The 19,142-nt window shown below is 35.6% G+C and overlaps 1 protein-coding gene across 1 annotated transcript in view; it reads right to left on the bottom strand.

Annotated features, from left to right (window-relative positions):
* The window catches only part of shot (dystonin-like protein short stop), a 429,136-nt gene that overhangs the window by 305,523 nt on the left and 104,471 nt on the right, over positions 1-19,142 (bottom strand). The window contains 3 exon segments of the mRNA XM_089095886.1: positions 6,086-6,201; positions 7,045-7,208; positions 18,203-18,608. Of these exon segments, the coding sequence (XP_088952012.1) occupies positions 6,086-6,201; positions 7,045-7,208; positions 18,203-18,608 (686 nt within the window).

Raw genomic sequence — 19,142 nt, 5'->3', positions numbered from 1 at the left:
TAATCCAGAGGTTAATTCAGGAAAGTTTTTATTAAGCATCTAACATACAGCAAAAAGTATTGATATAAAAATTCAATTTCTCAAACAATTTCTGTGAGTGAGAAAAGAAGGTATTTAGTTTTTCCTACATTATAGGAAAAACCAAAGGAGTTTTTCAATCCAGGGAATATTTCGCTTGTATACAACAAGATTTCCTAGACGCTGAAAAATGGAAAGTATTTAACCCATATTAATTCTTAAAAAATGAAAGAATATAAAATCAAAAGAGAATAACCGAAGTACTTAAGCTACTTCGGTGCTTAAGTATTATTCAGTACACACTCGAGAATTTGGATCTCTAGAAATATACCAAAATATTAAGAAAATATAATACTTTAGTAACAAAATTACGGAAACTACAACAAAGAATTATGGTATCAGGCCGCCCAGAAAGAATTATATTAAATACCTAACCCAATCAAAATACCATCTCTATATATAAAATATTTAATAAAAATACACCTACAACGTAGTTTTCAACTGAGCTTAAGCTAATTTTCTTAGAAAATCAATCAATCAATCAATCATTTATTACCCACAACTAACAAAAAGTAGTACAAGTGGAGTACATAATAATAAAAAAAAAAAAAAAAAAAACTCAACAAACACTAGCAATTAAATTAAACTACGAAAAGAACTATAAAAGACCGTGGTCAGGGCCAAATTTACAAAATGCATCTGCAGAAAGCTTTTTGTGTAGGACACCGAGCTTTTGAGTTACATCCGTAACATAAAAATTATTAACTAGATACCGATTTCTAGTCCCTGGCGGCAGAGAAAGAAGAAATTTGCAAAATTTGAAATATGTAACTTTAATCTTTTTTAAATCCTTTAGCTTAAGAACGGAATGAACACCCGAAAAATAAAGCACAGAATGATCAGAAAAGGTCGAGAATAAGCGTCCAAGAGCTCTTCTGTTATATTTTCCACAGTTTCCTACAATTTTTGAATAACTGAACTGAATTTTTCTTACTGAATCAGCAACAATCTGTTTACGAAAGAGAGCTAGAGAATTAGAAACAGTAATACCAAGCCACCGAAAGGAAGAGACAGAAAGTACAGAAAATTCATTGCATACCAGAGTAGTAAACAAAGACAGATTATAATAAAAAGTTTGACGCTTATCAAAATTTAAGGATAGACAAGTATCTGTGAAATACTGAGAAATTAAGTAAACCATTGTAGAAAAAATAGACTTGTCGCGGTTTATCAGAAGAATATCCCAGTCATGGGTACCGTAAGAAACGTCAGTAAACCAGACAAATAAGTGCCTGAGATCTTTTCCAGAACAGTAGAAATACAAATTTTGAACAGGGTTGGTGATAAAACACCTCCCTGCCTAACACCACGAAGCACTTTAATAGTTGTTTCTGGAGAAGATTTCAGGCGGAGGTAAGAAGTGACAGGTATAAACTAGTTATTGTCTGATCTGTAAATCCAAGTTCTCGAGTGTGTACTGAATAATACACAAGTACCGCTACTTCTCTTTCATCAGAGTATCTAAAATATTGGATTTCAATTCACCTTTGTGAGTAGTAATTTTAGAACGGATTACAAAAGTAATACATAATTAAATTGAAAAGCAATATATAAAAAAATATGAGCGTTAAAACTGAGCTTCAAAGAGTTTGAAAAGCCAAAGCGACCAACTCAAAAAAAAAGAAGAAGATCCATTTCAATGTAAATCAACGCATTGTGTTTATTTACTGTCCCCTAATTACTATAATAAATTATTCAAAACCTATTATCTATATTACTAACATGGTCACTTTCGGTATAATATTCTAATTACTCTAAAAACACAATACATGAACACCAAAGATTACCTCATTATACGATGAATATTTGGCTTGGGTATATGGATGAGTCACAAGTACCAGAATAGTAAGCCATAATTTTGCCAAATCAGTTTATTGGGAGAAGTTGCGAGGAGCTTCAATTTTCATTTTATTTTTCCACACCATGTGGCGCACGTAATGTGTTGGAAATTTGCCTTCGAGTGGCACGCCGTGGAGGAAATGTATTTCGATGTGTTGGAGCAAGCAGCGCTCCAAGACGACACCAGGTGGAGAAGAAGAGGCAGCCTCTCGGATAAGTTCTTATAGTCATTGTTGTCAAGATATTAATTAAGTGATTAAATTAGATACTAGAAGAAGAAGATGGATAGAATCAAACTGTTGACTAAAAATAAAGGTTAAAAACAACTAAATATGAATATACGGAAGTTTCATGATTTTAAGAATTATTTATTGGGTTGAAAAACAAATTTTCATTTTGGAAAAAAAAAATTCAGGCAAGCAGAAAACAAGAGAAACAGAAGTAGTAAGGGCAATTATAATCTGGATTTAACAATAAAAGGGCATTCTAAGACAGGTAGGTAACCAGGGATGCCCCCCCCCCTAAAAAATCCTAAGATGTTCCAAATTTATGGGCACTTATTCACCACTAAATTTATCTCGTCAATTTTACTAACTTTAAAATACTAATTTACAAATACTAATTACAGATATGAGCTCCTAATATGATCATGTTTGACTTGTTTACATTAATGAGTCACTGATACAAAAATAGAATGACAAATGATGGCCCTATAGGTCAAAACGGATCTTTTTTCTTTTTTTATTTTAACACGAAATCAATTCAAGTTAATACCGGAAAAACAAACTTACTTACTTACTTAGGTCCCGGCCATCCTCGTGGGACGTTTTGGGGCCACTCCTCTTGCTAGCTCATGCGTAAGGGCTCGGTACGTTGCTATATCTGGTGCGATACGTGACAACTGGGCTATCTTGACAATGTCGAAGTGGAAGTTCTCCATCCATCGTTTTCGTGGTCTGCCTCGTGGACGAAGGCCATGGGGAGATCCTTCAAGGGCGATTTTCGGGAGGCGGTTTGGCTCCAAATCGCTTGCCATGGCCGAACTGGTGCAGTTGTTGCTCCTTGATTTTACTTAGAATGGTTTCAGCGGACTGGAGCCTTTGACGTACTTCCACATTTGTGATTCGGTCAGTGTATTTGATTCTAGCAATGCGACGGAGGCATCTCATCTCAAAAGCTAGAAGTTTTCTTTCGTCTTCGGTTTTCAGAGTCCATGTTTCGCATCCATAAATAACTATGGGGATTATTAAACTGTTGAATAGGCGCATTTTGAGTTTGTTGGCTAGGTGGTTGCTTTTCCAGAGGTTGGCTAGTCTTCAGAAGCTAGAGCTAGCAAGTGCAAGTCGACGTTTCACGTCAGAGCTATGGCAATTATGTGAGGAGAGTAGGCTACCAAGGTACAGGAAGTGGTCAACTGTTTCAACCTGTCTCCCGCCTATGGTGTCAATGGGCGGGTTGTCTAGTTTAGGTCTCGTAGTTACCATGACTTTGGTCTTGCTGGCATTGATCTCCATCCCAAACGGCTTTGTGGTATCGTAGAGTTTATCAGCTCGTGCCTGCAATTCTTGTGTAGAGTTGGCTAGCTCAACAATATCATCAGCGTTGTTGCGCCATACTCCGACTGCATCAGTGAAAGAACGACATTTAGAAAGAGGTTGAAGAGATGTGGTGATAAGATGCAACCCCGGAGTAGTCCTGACGAAGTTGTGAACTCTTCTGACAGCCCATCAATGGTTATTACTTGGCCTCGGAACTAGTCGTACAGACTCTTGATTACTTGGACTATCTCATAAGGGATCCCGTAGTGAAGGAGGATTTGCCAGAGTCCTTCGCGCCATATCAGGTCAAATGCCTGACGGAACTCAAGGAATAGTTGGTAGAGCTCTTGGTTGAAATCGATGTATCGTTCCATGAATTGTCGAACGACGAATATCTGATCGATCGTGGATCTTCCAGGGCGGAAGCGGGCCTGATATTCTCCAATGTCAAAGGCAGTTGTTGCTTGTAAGCGTCGGAGTAAGACTTTTGTCAGGACACGTGACTGATGGCTCGTGAGGGCTGAGTGACAGAATAAAATTCAAGGCCTCGGAACTTGGGCTTAAACGTAAAGGGTAGAGAAATGAGAATAAGAATAGAAGAGACGAGCGCAATTACCCAGCCCAATTTATTGGGAATGGACCAGAGGATAGCATATGCGAACGGGAAATACCACTCCGGCTGGATATGGGCCGGGGTAACTAGGGGGTTGGCGGGAATAAAATTGTCCGGGTCTCCAAGTAGGTAAGCACTAGTCAGGGAAAGTGCGACAAGTAGAAATACAAGAACCGTAAAACCTACGGTATCCTTAATAGTGAAGTAGGGGTGGAAGGGGAGCTTGTCTAGATTGGCATTAATCCCCAGAGAATTATTAGAGCCTCTTTGGTGGAGGAATAAAAGGTGAATTATGGTCAAGCCGGCAACTAAAAAGGGAATCAAGAAGTGAAAGGTAAAAAATCGCGTAAGAGTGGGGTTGTCTACGGCAAACCCCCCTCAGAGCTATTGAACTAAATCATTAATAAAACGAACATATAAGAACAGATATAAACTTATCCGAAGTATTTTTTCGAATCCTAACACTCTGTGTAAGGATAAAAAATACTACAAATAAGTTTATAACTCTATTAAATTTTAAACCCTCTTAGGGGGGTTGTATTAAATGAGATACTGATTTTATTTACCCTGGAACACTAAATCTTCCAGGGTAAATATAAATCAATCTCTCTGTGTTATGATTGAAACCCTCCTAAGAGGGTTTAAATAAAGTTTAATAATGTATAAATGATATAAATAATTTACATTCACCGCTCTTTTATTATTCTAATAAAAGAGCGGTGAATGCAATATACAGAACGGTATATATATATATATATATGCACGTAGGCTTGGCTTCTTAAGTAAGAGCCCTCTCCGACATGTAGGGCTGCACCCACATACTTACTCCGAAGACATCCTACGTGCATATATATATATATATATATATATATATATATATATATATATATATATATATATATATATGCACATACACACACACACATACATTTAAATATACATACATCTCATCTTACTATCTCCATAGTTTGACGTTAATGGGATGTTATTCAGGTTCACATACAACATTAAATGTACGGAAATTAGTTTATTGTTCATCGAAGATCCAAGGTTTCTAGGGGTGGGTTAGTTCCCTATTTTTCCTTTAAGTCTTATTTTACTCTTCTTTTAAACATAAAAAGATTAGAGCAAGAACTCAAATAAACTTGCACCAATTATTTATTAGCCATTACATGTATTATACTTAACTCCGTTCAACATTTTCATCAATCCCGATGATTGTGTTCTAATTGGTAATTTCTGTTCATAAAAATAAAGCTTAACCAAAGCAAAGCATGTCAACGCAATCATGAGGCTATTAATGCTCATTCATAATGAGATTTCACAAATACTTATCGTCGAGTCAAGATATACAGCAAAAACGTTTCGCTGTCGCTGCTGGATAAAACAGCATTGCCAACAACATGCTGCCACCGATCGCACGAGAACTTTTCCCTACCTTTCAGCAAAATCACCATCAATTCAAAGTATCCCTTTTAGAATATGTAGCTTGACAATGATATTTATTTTAGAAATTTCTTCTACTTTTTTTTTACTTTTTGGTAATACTTTGGGATCTTTAAGGACTTCTGGGACCAAAAGCGAGACAGAAAAAAGAGTCATGACCTGTGGTCAGCGGCTCCTCAGAGGTGGTGGTGGTATTTTTCAAAATCAAGTGTGTTTTTTGTTGTTTTCCGATTTTTTTTTTCAATGAAAATACAAATTAAGTTTTTTTTTAAAAAGAAGGGATTGATCTCCCCCCCCCAAAAAAAAATTGGTGCACCTGCAAGTTAGGTCTGCCACCGGGAACGTCAACCATAAAAGTGCCAGAATTCAGAATCCAAGTTCTAGGATCTGGAACAATAATTTACCCCACCCTCTAATTTTTACCACCCTCCCCCAAAAAACCGTCTACCGAAAGACTGTAGAGGAACTGAGAATAAAAATTAGAAAAATATCAGCTTTGACGGTCTTTTTCGGTAAATTGGTAAGTGGAGGAGGCAAAGCAAGTTTTAGCAACAAAAAATTTTTAACTAACCTTCCGGATCGAGCAATCTAGTGACTGCATATTCTTTCTCAAGTACATTGAAAGCTGAATCGAGTCTTTCCCGAACGGCTCTATTTCGAATCGTCCTCCATTCAACAAGGTCTGGCCTAAAAATAAAACAAACATTAGTTCATATAGACTTTATTCTAGACAAAACAAAAGGTACAATAAACCTTATCCCAATTTGTTCAAACTGATTGATGAACAACTTTTCTAACCTTTGCGGAGACTCTCAATTTTGAAAACTTTTACTCTCAGAAATGCAAAAAAAAAAAAAAAAAAATCCAAATTTTCTTAAAATAAATGTTTTAAGCAAAGCAAAATATACTGTCAAAACTCGTGGAAACATTTAGAATTCGTATAAGATTTTTGTGTTAAAATTTTTACGGATTTCGTCACAAGTTAGTACATACGTTCACTACTAGATCGGCGCTGATTAACAAACTTTTTCTATAAAAAAAATAGCGACATTTTACCCAAATAAAATCTGTATTACAAGCCCAGGCCATAGCCATTAAATTGTCTGTCTGTACAAGACAAAGAATCCCCCCTTCCCCTTACTTTTCATACGAAGAAATAGTTTGTTTTTCACCTTACAACGAAGGTGTTAGAATTGATACATTGCCCCCTTCCCCGCCTTATGTTTGTATAAAAGCCTCTTAATCATCTATGAAATCCATTTGCTTTCATCAAATACATTGAAAATAGAATATTTTCTAATTTTTGACTCAGTTTTCGACTAATTTTACTGATTTTTACCTAGATTTTACTAATTTTCGACTCGGTCAAAAATTTGGGGGGGGGGGGTCCAAACCGGGTACCCCCCCCCCCGGGATACGACCGTGATAGTCCTCCACAGGCTACTTTTTTTTTTTTTAATTTTAGTATGGAGCAAGAAACAGCCAAACTGATCCCATAGATGGCGATCCTGTAGTTTAAGATAATTTTACCTGTTTCTGTGTATAATAGCATTAAAAGCGAGGCCATCTTTCCACGAGTTAGTAAAATCTCCAACCCTGACGCCTGGGTATTTGGCAGTAGTTTTCTGAGCCCACCTCAATAAGGCTTCTCTGGCTGTCATTGAGTCTTCTTGACCGACCATGATATCGGAAATCTAAAAAGAAGAAAAACGTTTAGAATGAAACTAAAAATAGAATATTTATTGAGACGTAGCTTTTACGCTTAGTACGCGTGTATTTCACTGGTGAAAGATATTTTTTGCAAGTTGGTAATATTAAGATGAATCACAATAAAAATATCGTCTTATTTCAAAAACTAGAGATTATCAAGTTAGTATTTTCACGTATAAATATCTTAATAATTTACTTCCATCTTGTTTCGGAAGTATTTTTTCATTAATAGTGATCTCCATAGTCATGATGCACGAGGAGCATCGAATCTAGTACATTAATTTAGAAAATGACTAGAGCTTCTTTTGTGATAAAATATTTTGCTCCCTGCGTATTGGATATAATAACGGGAGCGATTCGAAATGAAAGTCATCTGGTAACTTCATGGCCACAGCCAAAAGATTTTTCCTTGCAAAAGAATAGCATTTATTTATGTGTTTGGTGCGAGCAGAATAGTTTTTGATGTCTGAATCTAGTGAATCTAGTAGAATAATATAAAATAGTATCTTTCAGAATACCTAGAATACAAGATTCCTCACTGCTCCCAACAAGCCCTTAGGGGTTTTCTTAGCAGGTTCAGCAAAAATGTTTTTTTTTCTTTTTTTGTTTTTTTTTGTCAAATAAAATTATCTCTCTTAATAATATAAAATAATATATTTAATAATGATATATAATAATAATAACATATAATATAATAATAATATATAAAATAATAATAATATAGACATGACCCATTAATGGTAAAGCTATCGAATGTCTAACGCCTAACGAACTTCATTCTTTTCCATGTTCAATAGAATCATCAAACTCAATGAAAACGTGAAATCCAGATACAAACGTCTTACATTTTCTCTTGTCAAGCAAGAACTCAAGAATTTCTAAAATTATCGACCACTGATTTAAATTCGTAATCAGCGGATACTACCCAAAAGCACCTATATGATCTGGTATATATTGGTGCCAACATATATTGGTGGCATTGGTTGCCACCTATATTGATGGCAACCTCTTCTGGCAGGGAGTGTGTCTGATGGTCAGTTCTCTGTTGTGCGATTTTAGTTCCTACTTGTCAACTCGTTTCTCTCAACTCACGACTCTTTTCGTTTTGGTTTGTTTGTCACAATCACAAGACTTCATAGCGAAGCGGTAACAACAATTGTCTGTGGCCGCGGTAAATTTAGTTCGAATCTCATACTAGGTCAAATTTTTAAGGAAAACAAATCAAAATGGAATTTGAAACCAAGCTAGTTCCAATTGGTTTTGTTCTAAAATTCGGACATGAACTTAGCATTTTTCATTTTCAACCACACTTTTTTCAAACAGACAGTAGTAATAGCTTAGTAATAATTTTTTCTCAAACACCACAAATAAAATCATTCTATGGCGAATAAAAGCGTTGATTGGTTATGTTACTGATACATCCACGAGGAGGTGTTACTGACAAAAAATAGCAACGAAATATAATGTATAAGCGTTTGCAGGGGGGGGGGGGGTGAAAGCGTGTATCGAAAAATTCTTACATAAACATATTACACGCAATAAAACTACACAATATCATGGTCTCGAAGCAGAAATATCCATAAATTTAATAACTAAAAACGTTTCAATAAATAAATAAAAAGAAAATTGAAGGTACTTGGGTATTATATGGGCCTTTCTTAAAAGTCGAGTTCGGTTAATGCTAATAAAATAAAAAAGGATAAATATATAATAGTTTATAAATAAATTTGGGCTGGGGGTTGGGGGTAAAGCATAGCATATATTAAATACGTAAGCTAACCTAACCTAGGTACGTCCCCCCCCCCTATACCCCAAAAAACAACAGTTTAAATATCGTATACGCAATGAAAACCGCGCTATCATTTATTATTCTATAGCGGTTAACCCGTCAAAAACGGGTTTTTCGTGTCTGGTTTCCTTGTAAAGGCCCATATAGTGCCCAAGTACCAAATTGAATGTCAGTTGCGTCGTTTTTTTTGTGGGGGGGGGCAAGTTATCCCCCAAATAATCTGGAGAGAAAAATTATTATACAGCCCATCTATTCTACCTTCCATTCTATTCGTATTCTATGTTCGAACATAATAAATTGCTTTCTTTCTTTCGTCCAACAAAATCGCCATGATGGATTAAAAACGTAAAATCAATCCTCAAAAAGCTCAAGAATTTATAAATCTAATGATCGACGATTTGAATTTCCAATCAGGAGTACCCAAAACGACTATGCCTTCAATTTACAAAATAACTGCAATCTCAAAATCTTGGCAAAATGGCTGCAATAAACAAGGCAACGATAATCAAATCTTTGGCAGCGCATCACTGTGTTTACAACAGGTAAATAGTGCCGCCAAAGCCAATTTAAGTTGGCCTCATTTCAATTAAACAATAGAAATAAAAATTAGAGGTCAAGTAGAGGTCATAATTATATTTAAAATAAAAAGCGATAATACATATAATCGTAATTGGGGCCAAGAAGGCTAAATTTTCTCTACATAAAATCTAGATGTGAAATTGCAAGTTCAATTCGATTTTGACCCGAGAACAACTTCCAAGATAAACGTCGTTCGTAGACTCCCCCCCCCCCCGAAATTTTCGAAAATGCATGAACAAGTTTTTGAAGCTATTTAATTTTTTTGTAACCCTCCCCCAATCCCGAATAAAAATCCTGGTTAGAGACTTGACTGTGATCCGAGTTGTTTTTTTTTTCAGTTTTTAGACGTTAAGATTAGCTCCATTCCAAATAGACTTTTTATAGTCTATTTTTACACCAACATTGCCAACTTATATTATCAAACTTTAGAGATGAAATTCACTCTTTTCGTAAATCCAGTTCAAATAATAATCCGACGCTATGTCACAACAAAAGTCGAATTAAAATTTATCAGCTTTCTTCATAATTCAAAACCGTAATATATTTAATTTTACAAAAATAATTGCCACACACGGGCCAAAATTGAAACTAGACCTTGGTTGGGTACAACTAAAAAACCGGAAATCTTAAAAGATTCCCCAAGGGGAAAAAAATATCAGTTTGGTTACAACTGATTTGCGAAAGGTTGACAGCCAACATCAGTTTGGCTGTTTAATTTCGGTTGTCTTCTGCCAATACCCAGTAGGTACATTTTTCAAGTTCTCGAGAAAATCGCAATTTTTTTTTTTTTTTTTTTTTGAACGGTAGAAATAGGTACAGATACGGGATTTTGTGAATAAGCTTTTTGAAGACGGCGTTTTCCCTGTCTTTGCCACTCCGTTTTCTGCTGGGCGTGGATTTAGCAATGACGCGGTTTTGTAACTCTAGTATGTCCATAGTAAGTTTTAGCTGTAGAAAACATGTAAAATCTGTTTTTACTCAAGTAAATACTGGTTTATTTTCAGAGGCGGATACAGAATCAACGTTTTGGGTGTTCGAACTCGGATGAATACTTAACATCAGAGGCAAACTTTGTTCTATATTATACTCTCAGGGTGATAAACCCTGTACACAAGCAACTTATTCATTCACATATCTTAAAGTAAATTGTTTTGGCAGAATCATATTCAGTGAGGAAATGGGGGATTCCAGTCCTACAAGAAAAACCGAAACTGATACTTTAATTCTTTTCTTCGCCTCCAAAAACATTTCTTCTATGACAATAGAAGGGGTATGCCCCTTAGACACTGCTGAGAACAGGAGAGGTAAGAGGCCCACGAAAGTCAGGGCCCGCAAAGTTGGAGGCAGAGACCCAAGTATACTTTAGGATGCCAGAGAGTCACCCTTTCTTTAAAGTAATCCTCCAGAACGAAAGCCTGACTTTCGAATTGGAGTAGCACATTAACGGCAGGGGGAGGGGCTAGGCAAAAGCCCCTACCCTATACAGGGGACATCCATACCAACAGATTTCAGCCAATGCTATGTTTATCATTTAGATTGTTTATATAGTTTTAGTTCATATATTAAACTGTTGGCGATTCAAAATTTACTACGATTTTTTTCAATGATAGAACTATTTAATATTAAGGAAATTCAAGAATGGACTGTATTTTCCTCTAGCTTTACGAAATTTTGTGTCGCAATAAAGAACTATTATTTTACACAGACAGAGGAGGCAACTTGCATATTAAATAAAGAATTTATACCAGCATGAATTACATTAAAAACAGAAACTAAATTAAAAAAAAATTTAATATTACATTAAAAAAAAACTAAATATTTTTGTATACCTGTTTAATGTTTATAATATGAGAGCTTATTTCATAAAATATAATTTTAACTATAACTATAGAAATTGAGTTTAACCACAGGCGTCGATCGAAGACAGAGGGGAGCTTTTCCCCCTCCAGATTTAGAAAACTAACTTTGTTGGTGTTGTCGTTGAAAAACACCAGAATTGCACCCTACCATTGGTTCTAAAAAACAAATACACCTTTACTGTATTTTCATTAAAAAAAAAATAATAAATAACTTCCCCCCCCCTCTAAATTTCCTAGAATTTGTATAAAACACGTTCACAACCTGTGTTTGCTCCGAAAAAGCAAATATATTCGAAAAGTGCAAGACTTGTATCATTTGAAATAATTCTTTTGGCCTTTGAAATAATCCTTTTAGCTTTAGCTTTTAGCTTAAAGAAATATTATTAGATGCGTTTTTGTTTCGGACTTCAAATGCGAATAACTAACAAAGAAGTGAATTGTATACTAATAGAAGTAAGTACAAAATATACTAAAATGGCTACAAAAATCGTTTCGATTTTTCGATTTCGGACACGTTACGATTTCTGATACCTACCAAATATTGGAATAAAGTAACTAAAAAACACATACATAATATTTGGTCAATTTAAGAAATCAAATCAAAAGGAATCAAGACAAAATTGCAACTGGCAAAAAGAACCGTGTATCCCTCAAAGAATTCCTGGCAAATTCGCTAGATAGGACAATCGTTCCAAGAAACATTTGTCACACGGTCAGAGCTCATGGTATTTTCTTTCGGATATCCAAGGCTTCACTGTATAAAAACCATGTACATCAGGTAGCACACGTAACGCGTGGCATAAAGGGTGCCATGCGTGATGTAAGAGGCGTGACGGAAATGTGCAACTGGTGACGAAACAAAAAGACGCTCCAAGAATTACATTAGGTAGCGGGGAGAGAGCGACCCTTTGAAAATACTGCAAAGGAGTAATTTAAACAAGTGGTAGCTGAAGACAGTTAATTCGGATACAATTTTGGTGGCGTAAAGGGTGCCATGCGTGATGTAAGAGGCGAGGCGGAAATATGCAACTGGTGACGAAACAAAAAGACGCTCCAAGACGTACATTAGGCAGCGGGAAGAGAGAGACCCTTTGAGAATATTGCAAAGGAGGAATTTAAACAAGTGGTAGCTGAAGACAGTTAATTCGGATAAAATTTTGGTGGCGTAAAGGGTGCCATGCGTGATATAAGAGACGCGGTGGAAATATGCAACTGGTGACGAAACAAAAAGACGCTCCAAGACGTACATTAGGTAGCGGGAAGAGTGACCCTTTAAGAATATTGCAAAGGAGAAATTTAAACAAGTGGTAGCTGAAGACAGAGTTAATTTGGATAAAACTGGTGGCGTAAAGGGTGCCATGCGTGATGTAAGAGGCGCGACGGAAATATGCAACTGGTGACGAATCAAAAAGACGCTCCAAGACGTAAATTAGGCAGCAAGAAGAGAGTGACCCTTTGAGAATATCGCAAAGGATGAATTTAAACAAATGGTAGCTGAAGATAGAGTCAATTTGGATAAATTTGGTCAAAAAAGAACCTATAAACAAATGAATAAATTTTTCAGTCGGAATATATAAAATATTTTACCGAAATGATAAGCCAATTATTACCTTATAAGTAGTTTTAAAGCATAAAAAACTGCGATGAATAGATGAGACAGGGAGAGAGAGAGAGAGAGAGAGAGAGAGAGAGAGAGAGAGAGAGAGAGAGAGAGAGAGAGAGAGAGAGAGAGAGAGAGAGAGAGAGAGAGAGGGGGGGGGGATTTGAACCCATCCACCCCCGAAGATAATTAATACTGTGCATGTCTCTGCAATGTATTATTTTTTCCATATATAATTTACCAATTTTATGTTTAACAATATGACTCCCTCCCCTCAAATAAAAATTCCCTGTCCTCCTTATCGGATACCTCCTTAAAAAGGGAAATCAGAAAAAATCAGAAAAATAGAAAAAGGGAATTAGGGAATACTTCAATTATTTCAAGGTAGGTGGTCAAGGCAGAAGCAACAAACTTGCGGGGTGAAAGAGTTCCCCTGCCAGCCTCCGGCAGCTTAATATTGCCACGATTTTGTTGCAGCATAGGAATAAATAGTGGTTTAAAACACCAGCGTTGGATAAAAACGCAACAGTCTTTAAGTGAGTCAACATTTCCATTCACAAAAAAAAAGATTACTCACTTGTCTATTTCCTCTTTTTCTTCTCTGAAATAAATATCCAATGAAAATAGCCGATACTCCAAATGCCATAGCATAAGGAGAATTCATTTTCAAGCTCTTTAGAAACACTGACATTATGAATCTCACCTCAAGGATGTGAGACAATATCTAAATTTAAACATATTTCCTATTCCAAAGACATGGCACATCAATAATACTATTTTTTCTGTACGGAAGTTATGCTATAATTTATCAACTGATAACAGTGGTAAAACTGAACTTAATCCAAGAAAGCTTATTTCGAGATGAAAGTTTGTTTTATTTTCAAACAAAACCGTTTGTCGTCAGTTTGTTTGTTTTTAATTCAACTTTCAAAATATATGAAAGTTCACTACGTTTTCCTATTCTACATAATCAGTGCCAGATTAAGATCTCTCGAGACCCTTAAAACAGGGACAACTCTGGAGGGAACCCGATCCCCCTGAAATCCTGAATTTCCGGGGAATTTCTTATCCAAATGATCAAAAAATTATTCTTTTTTATTACCCCCCCTCCCTCCAAAAAGAAAATTCTGCATAATTTCAGACCTAGGGCTTCAAAACCTGTTGCGATTTTCTTCTAATTTCTGGGTAACCTTATTGTAAAAGGTACTTTTTTTTCCTATTTTACATAATCAGGGCCAGATTAAGACATTACGGAACGCAAACTTTATAATATTTTGTGATTTGCTTCAATTCAGATTTCTAGATTACCTTAAAAAAGCAAATCCAAAAAGGTTGGTTTACCCAAAAATCCATCCGATACCTACTCCCATGACATTTGGAGGGGGGAGGGAATGAATATCGTGACCTAAAACAAATTAGTCATATTTATAATCTGACATCAACCATTCCAAAACAAAAAGCTCTTTCCCCTCCAGTATTAGCTTTCCGGTCAGTAATACATATGTCAGTCCGTTATTATTACTTTTTGGCTGGTTTATTCGTTCTTTGACTGGGATATGAACTTTCCTTTACATCTCCAAAAATTGGGACCCCCCTCCTGTGCACTTTCCTGTCTAGGTTAGCCCATGACTGAAAATTATTGTGGTACTTGTCTGTTAAACGAAACACACTCAAGAATTACGTTATCTAAGATCTGACAAAACCGGTTTGCCTCTCTGGAATTGACTTTGATTTGATAATTTTGAGTGAGGAAAACTACGATATATGTATATTTTTATTAAATATTAAAATATTAAAAATATTTTAATTTTATAAAAATATTAAAATATTAAAAAATATTATAAAAATAATAAAATATATAAAATATTAAAATTTAAATATTAAAATAATAAATATTTAATATTTAATTAATTTAGAGGCGGTTGAGGGTTAGGTTAGGTATTCAATATAATACGTTCTGCGTGGCCTGCTTTCCATAATTCTTTGTCGAGTTTCCATAATTCTGTTTCTACAAAACTATATTATCATCATATTTTGGTACATTTCATTAGGATTAACCTAACTTCACTACTTAGGTGTGTTTCGTTTAATAGACAAGTACCATTGTTTTTACTGTTTAATAGCAATTCATCTTTCGGACAACAGCGCTTCATATTTTGATACTTTTTTTGCTAAACCCTTCGCTAAACCGAACAAATTGATGGCCATAATGATGAAAATATTGAACCATAAACTTATCCAAGCTATTGGGAACAATACAGCTGATATAGGTACCGCTGAATTTCCTATTCCGTGAGAAGAGCTTGAAGTACTTGCGTTGAAGCATTCAAGCAAATATTAACAAAAACAACTAATATTAAAATTCATGAAAAAGCTCAGAGTTATTCAGCAATCAACGAACAACACGCTAAAAAACACCACGCTAACCTAACCAATTGTACCTACACGCGAATAGCTTGAAGTTACGCCAAGTATGGTAGCAGAAGTCCAACCGAAAATGTCCGGGCCAAAAGCTCAAGGTAAGAGATTTGCCAAAGGTAGTTACGATGCTCCGTCACGATTCATTCAGCTATATACAAGATCCAACAACGATAAAACATGAGAGAAACATTCAAAAGATATGACTCATCACTGGGTATGCAGATTGTATTAATAATGTTATCCTTATATGGGTTCAAGTACCCAAAAGAAGACTTGAGACGAGAGATAGATTCAAAATTGAAGCTAAATTTCCAGTTTCAGCAATTAAGACACCCTCTACGGGTCGCCCCCTCTTTGTTACATAATGTACAACTCGGAATGACACTTGTTCCGCCACACTTGGCACATGCTACATGGTAAACACCCTTTTCGTCACATAATCTGTATCTCGGAGGGCCGCTTGTTCAGCCAAACCTGGCCCATGCTATACAGTATAAACGATTTTCGTAAGCGGGCAGCCACTGGGCCATCTCAAAGCCTAGCCATACTATTATGAATGTGCCACAGATTAGTAATAAGACCATCAAGAGTTCTAAACTCTATACTTTATGAAAAGGATTTTGAAAGATGAAACGAGTATTCCTACAGGGTAAACACTATTTTCGCCAGTGGACAGTCCCTTTTTTCTCTTCTATCTGTGAGAAAATGATTTTTTTTTCTGAGCAAGTTACTCGGGTGTCTTCCCCCTTCTTTACAGACCAAAGAGTATTTTGGGGATTAGTATAGTGTGATATTGTATGTACATTTCGTTATGAATAAATCTTATCTTCTATTGACCACCCCGTAAGCCGGTCATACAGTTGTGAATTATGCCGTTGATTAGTAATACGGTCATCAATATGCTCAATATGAGTTCAAAACCTAATATTTTATGAAAAGGATTTCAAAAGACGAAGGGCTCCATAGCCTCTATTTGAAAAGACCAAGTGAGGGGGTTCCGACTTTCAGAAATCATGTACACCAGGTGACACATGTCAAGCGTGGCAAAAGCGTGCCAAGTGTAGAAGGGATTGTGCCGCACGTGGCAGAACGGTGCGGCACATGTGGTGCTCCGAGATGTAAATCAGGCGGCAGAAAGAGGGCAAACCCTTAAGACCAAGATTCTAACTCAGACACCTCACAGTTCTGGGTACAATAATACTCTTTGTTTACCTTGATTCTAAAGTAGGGGTTGGCAGAGCGCTTAGAGTTAGAAGCTGGAGATAATTAAAGGTTGAAAGAAAAAATCAATAAGTATATGCTAATTTCAAAGATAAAAAGGCTAAATTGATAATATTTTTAAATATTTGTTAAATACAATGGGACACACCTATTGGCTTTTAGGATAATTTCCGGAAATAGTTTAGCCGGGAAATGATATTCATTTTTCTACATGGGAAGTCGAAACGTAAAGCATGTCCAGCAGTGGAAAAGATAGCAAAAATGATACAATATTATCTAGATAAAATAACGTCAAAATACACAAAACTACTGGATCGGATATCCCGAATTTATCGGGGTTTCTCGATTTTCTCAAAAGAAAATTGGGTTCTTCGAAATCTTCCCAAAAATTCACATTAACGCTAGTACTGATTTGCATCTTGTTTTAACGTGCATGTATTTAAAGTCAAATGCTTCAAACACTGTATTTTAAAGATTAGTAATCCTGAATAAAATATCCTTAAAAAAATAAGCCAAAGTGAAAAAATCCCAAACAAAAAAGTTAAACTCATCAAAACTGTAACTTCTTTCTTTATTATTTATCTATTTATACAACATCAAGGTTAATTAAAAGTTGGAGCGCCCATTCAAAAGAATTTGTAGGTGGATTTTTCGCTTTTTATGAATATAAAAAATATGAAATATTCATTTAAAGTTGCGTTGCACTGTCTTGTACAAAAATTTCCCTGTTGTTCTACTTATTTGTTTATGATGGAAAGGCAGTGTGGTCTTCGTCGCTATTTGTATAAAAAAGGAATTTTTCAAAACCTAGGGGGCATTCTGTTTTTTTCCAATTTTATTGAATGAAAATGCTAAAAAAAAAAAAGAAAAAAAAAGGTATTTATCAACATCTAGGATATGGCAATTTTTTTCGATTCTTCATATGCTGTAAAAAAAAAAAAAAAAAAAAAAAAAAAAAAAAAAAAAAAAAAAAAAAAACCAAAAATTAGGGTGGGCAGTCCCCCGCATCCCCCCTTCAATAGGAATCCATGGTTAAAGGTCGATCCATGGTTAGGAATCCAGACATACAAACAACAGTGCCAACGTTGTTTGAAAGAAAATTAATACAGACGATACGTTTGCTTTACAAGACAAAAATTTACTTGACTTGAGGAAACGATTGAGAACTCAGTTTTTTTGTTGATATGAAGTCAAGCTTTTGGAAAAAAGAAAATTTAATTAGTACCTTTAAATTAAGCTTGGGCACAAACAGCCAAAACTTTAGAATGAATATAAAAGTTTTCTGTCAGTTAGGTGATATAAAAAAGTTCCTATTTATGTCCATATATCCTGATTTTTGCATATTTTACGGCATAATATATTTTCGAAAATTTTTGGGAAGGGGGTGAGTGAAGGCTGGCAGAAGGCATATAGGGGGGGGGGGGTCAATTCCAACTATTAGGCGTTCAACTATGTTCTTCAAATTATGTGGTGATAATTTTTTCTAGAAATGTAAAAAGAATGAACTACCTTAGCCCTATCCGACATAGTATTTGTTCTATATGATCCACCTCTATTTACAGACAAAATGGCACTTGTTTCTCTTACTCCGCTGCTATTCATCTGTCGGTCCAAACCTTCTCTAAAAGAGCTAGTTTCCGTCTTAGTAACAGTCGTTGTTTTTCTAATCACTCTTTTTGTCACTGTTTTTACACCAGTGCGCCTTTCAACCCGATCAGTTTCAGTAGTAACCCCCTGAACATCGGTATTGATATCACGTCTTGTAAGGACAGTCTCCACATCCATGCTGCCCATCGCTTCCGCAATGCGGATAGCCTCATCAAGAGGGTGAAATTGATCTGGATCGTCATCACTCCGGCGTGCTTGGATATAAAGCCGGTTGCCTTTTTTAAACTTATACACCGACATGGTCACACTTATAGTATTCAATTGAGGTTATAAAACATCGTCATATTAATAACTAGCCAAACAAAAAAAACGGCCTTTTTTATAACAAACTGCTCGGTACAATATCAAGATTCATACTGAAGGAAGCCTGAGCTTTCATCCGTAACGAAAATGAACACGTCACAAGGACAGCGTGCTTTTGTTTATTAATGCTGCTTAATTTTTTGTAAATCATAGACACTAATGAAGTAGTTCAGAGCAACTGGTAAGCCTAAATATTAGAACGAAAACACTGACAATTGTAAGCGAGAAAAGTGAGGGTTCCAAGTGAGAAAAGGGGATTATTTACTTTTTCCTGTGAAATTTCATTCCGAGGAAAAAAGGGGAACGTTTCTAAATAAAAGTTATGAGTTAAATTTATAGTATACAGGCAATATAAACTGGCTTGACTTTATTTAACATAATAAAAAAATATAAACTACTAAAGCTATAAATCACTACGCTAGGGAAACATTAACGAGTAGCGAATACCTACACAAACATTACTAAAGGCATCCTAAAC

Source organism: Artemia sp. Qi Xiang Cuo, chromosome 10, assembly GCF_049724085.1.
Source record: "Artemia sp. Qi Xiang Cuo chromosome 10, ASM4972408v1, whole genome shotgun sequence".
In the NCBI taxonomy this organism is placed as follows: domain Eukaryota; kingdom Metazoa; phylum Arthropoda; class Branchiopoda; order Anostraca; family Artemiidae; genus Artemia; species Artemia sp. Qi Xiang Cuo.
Note: the sequence above shows the minus strand (reverse complement) of the source record. Positions and strands in the feature narration are given on the sequence as shown.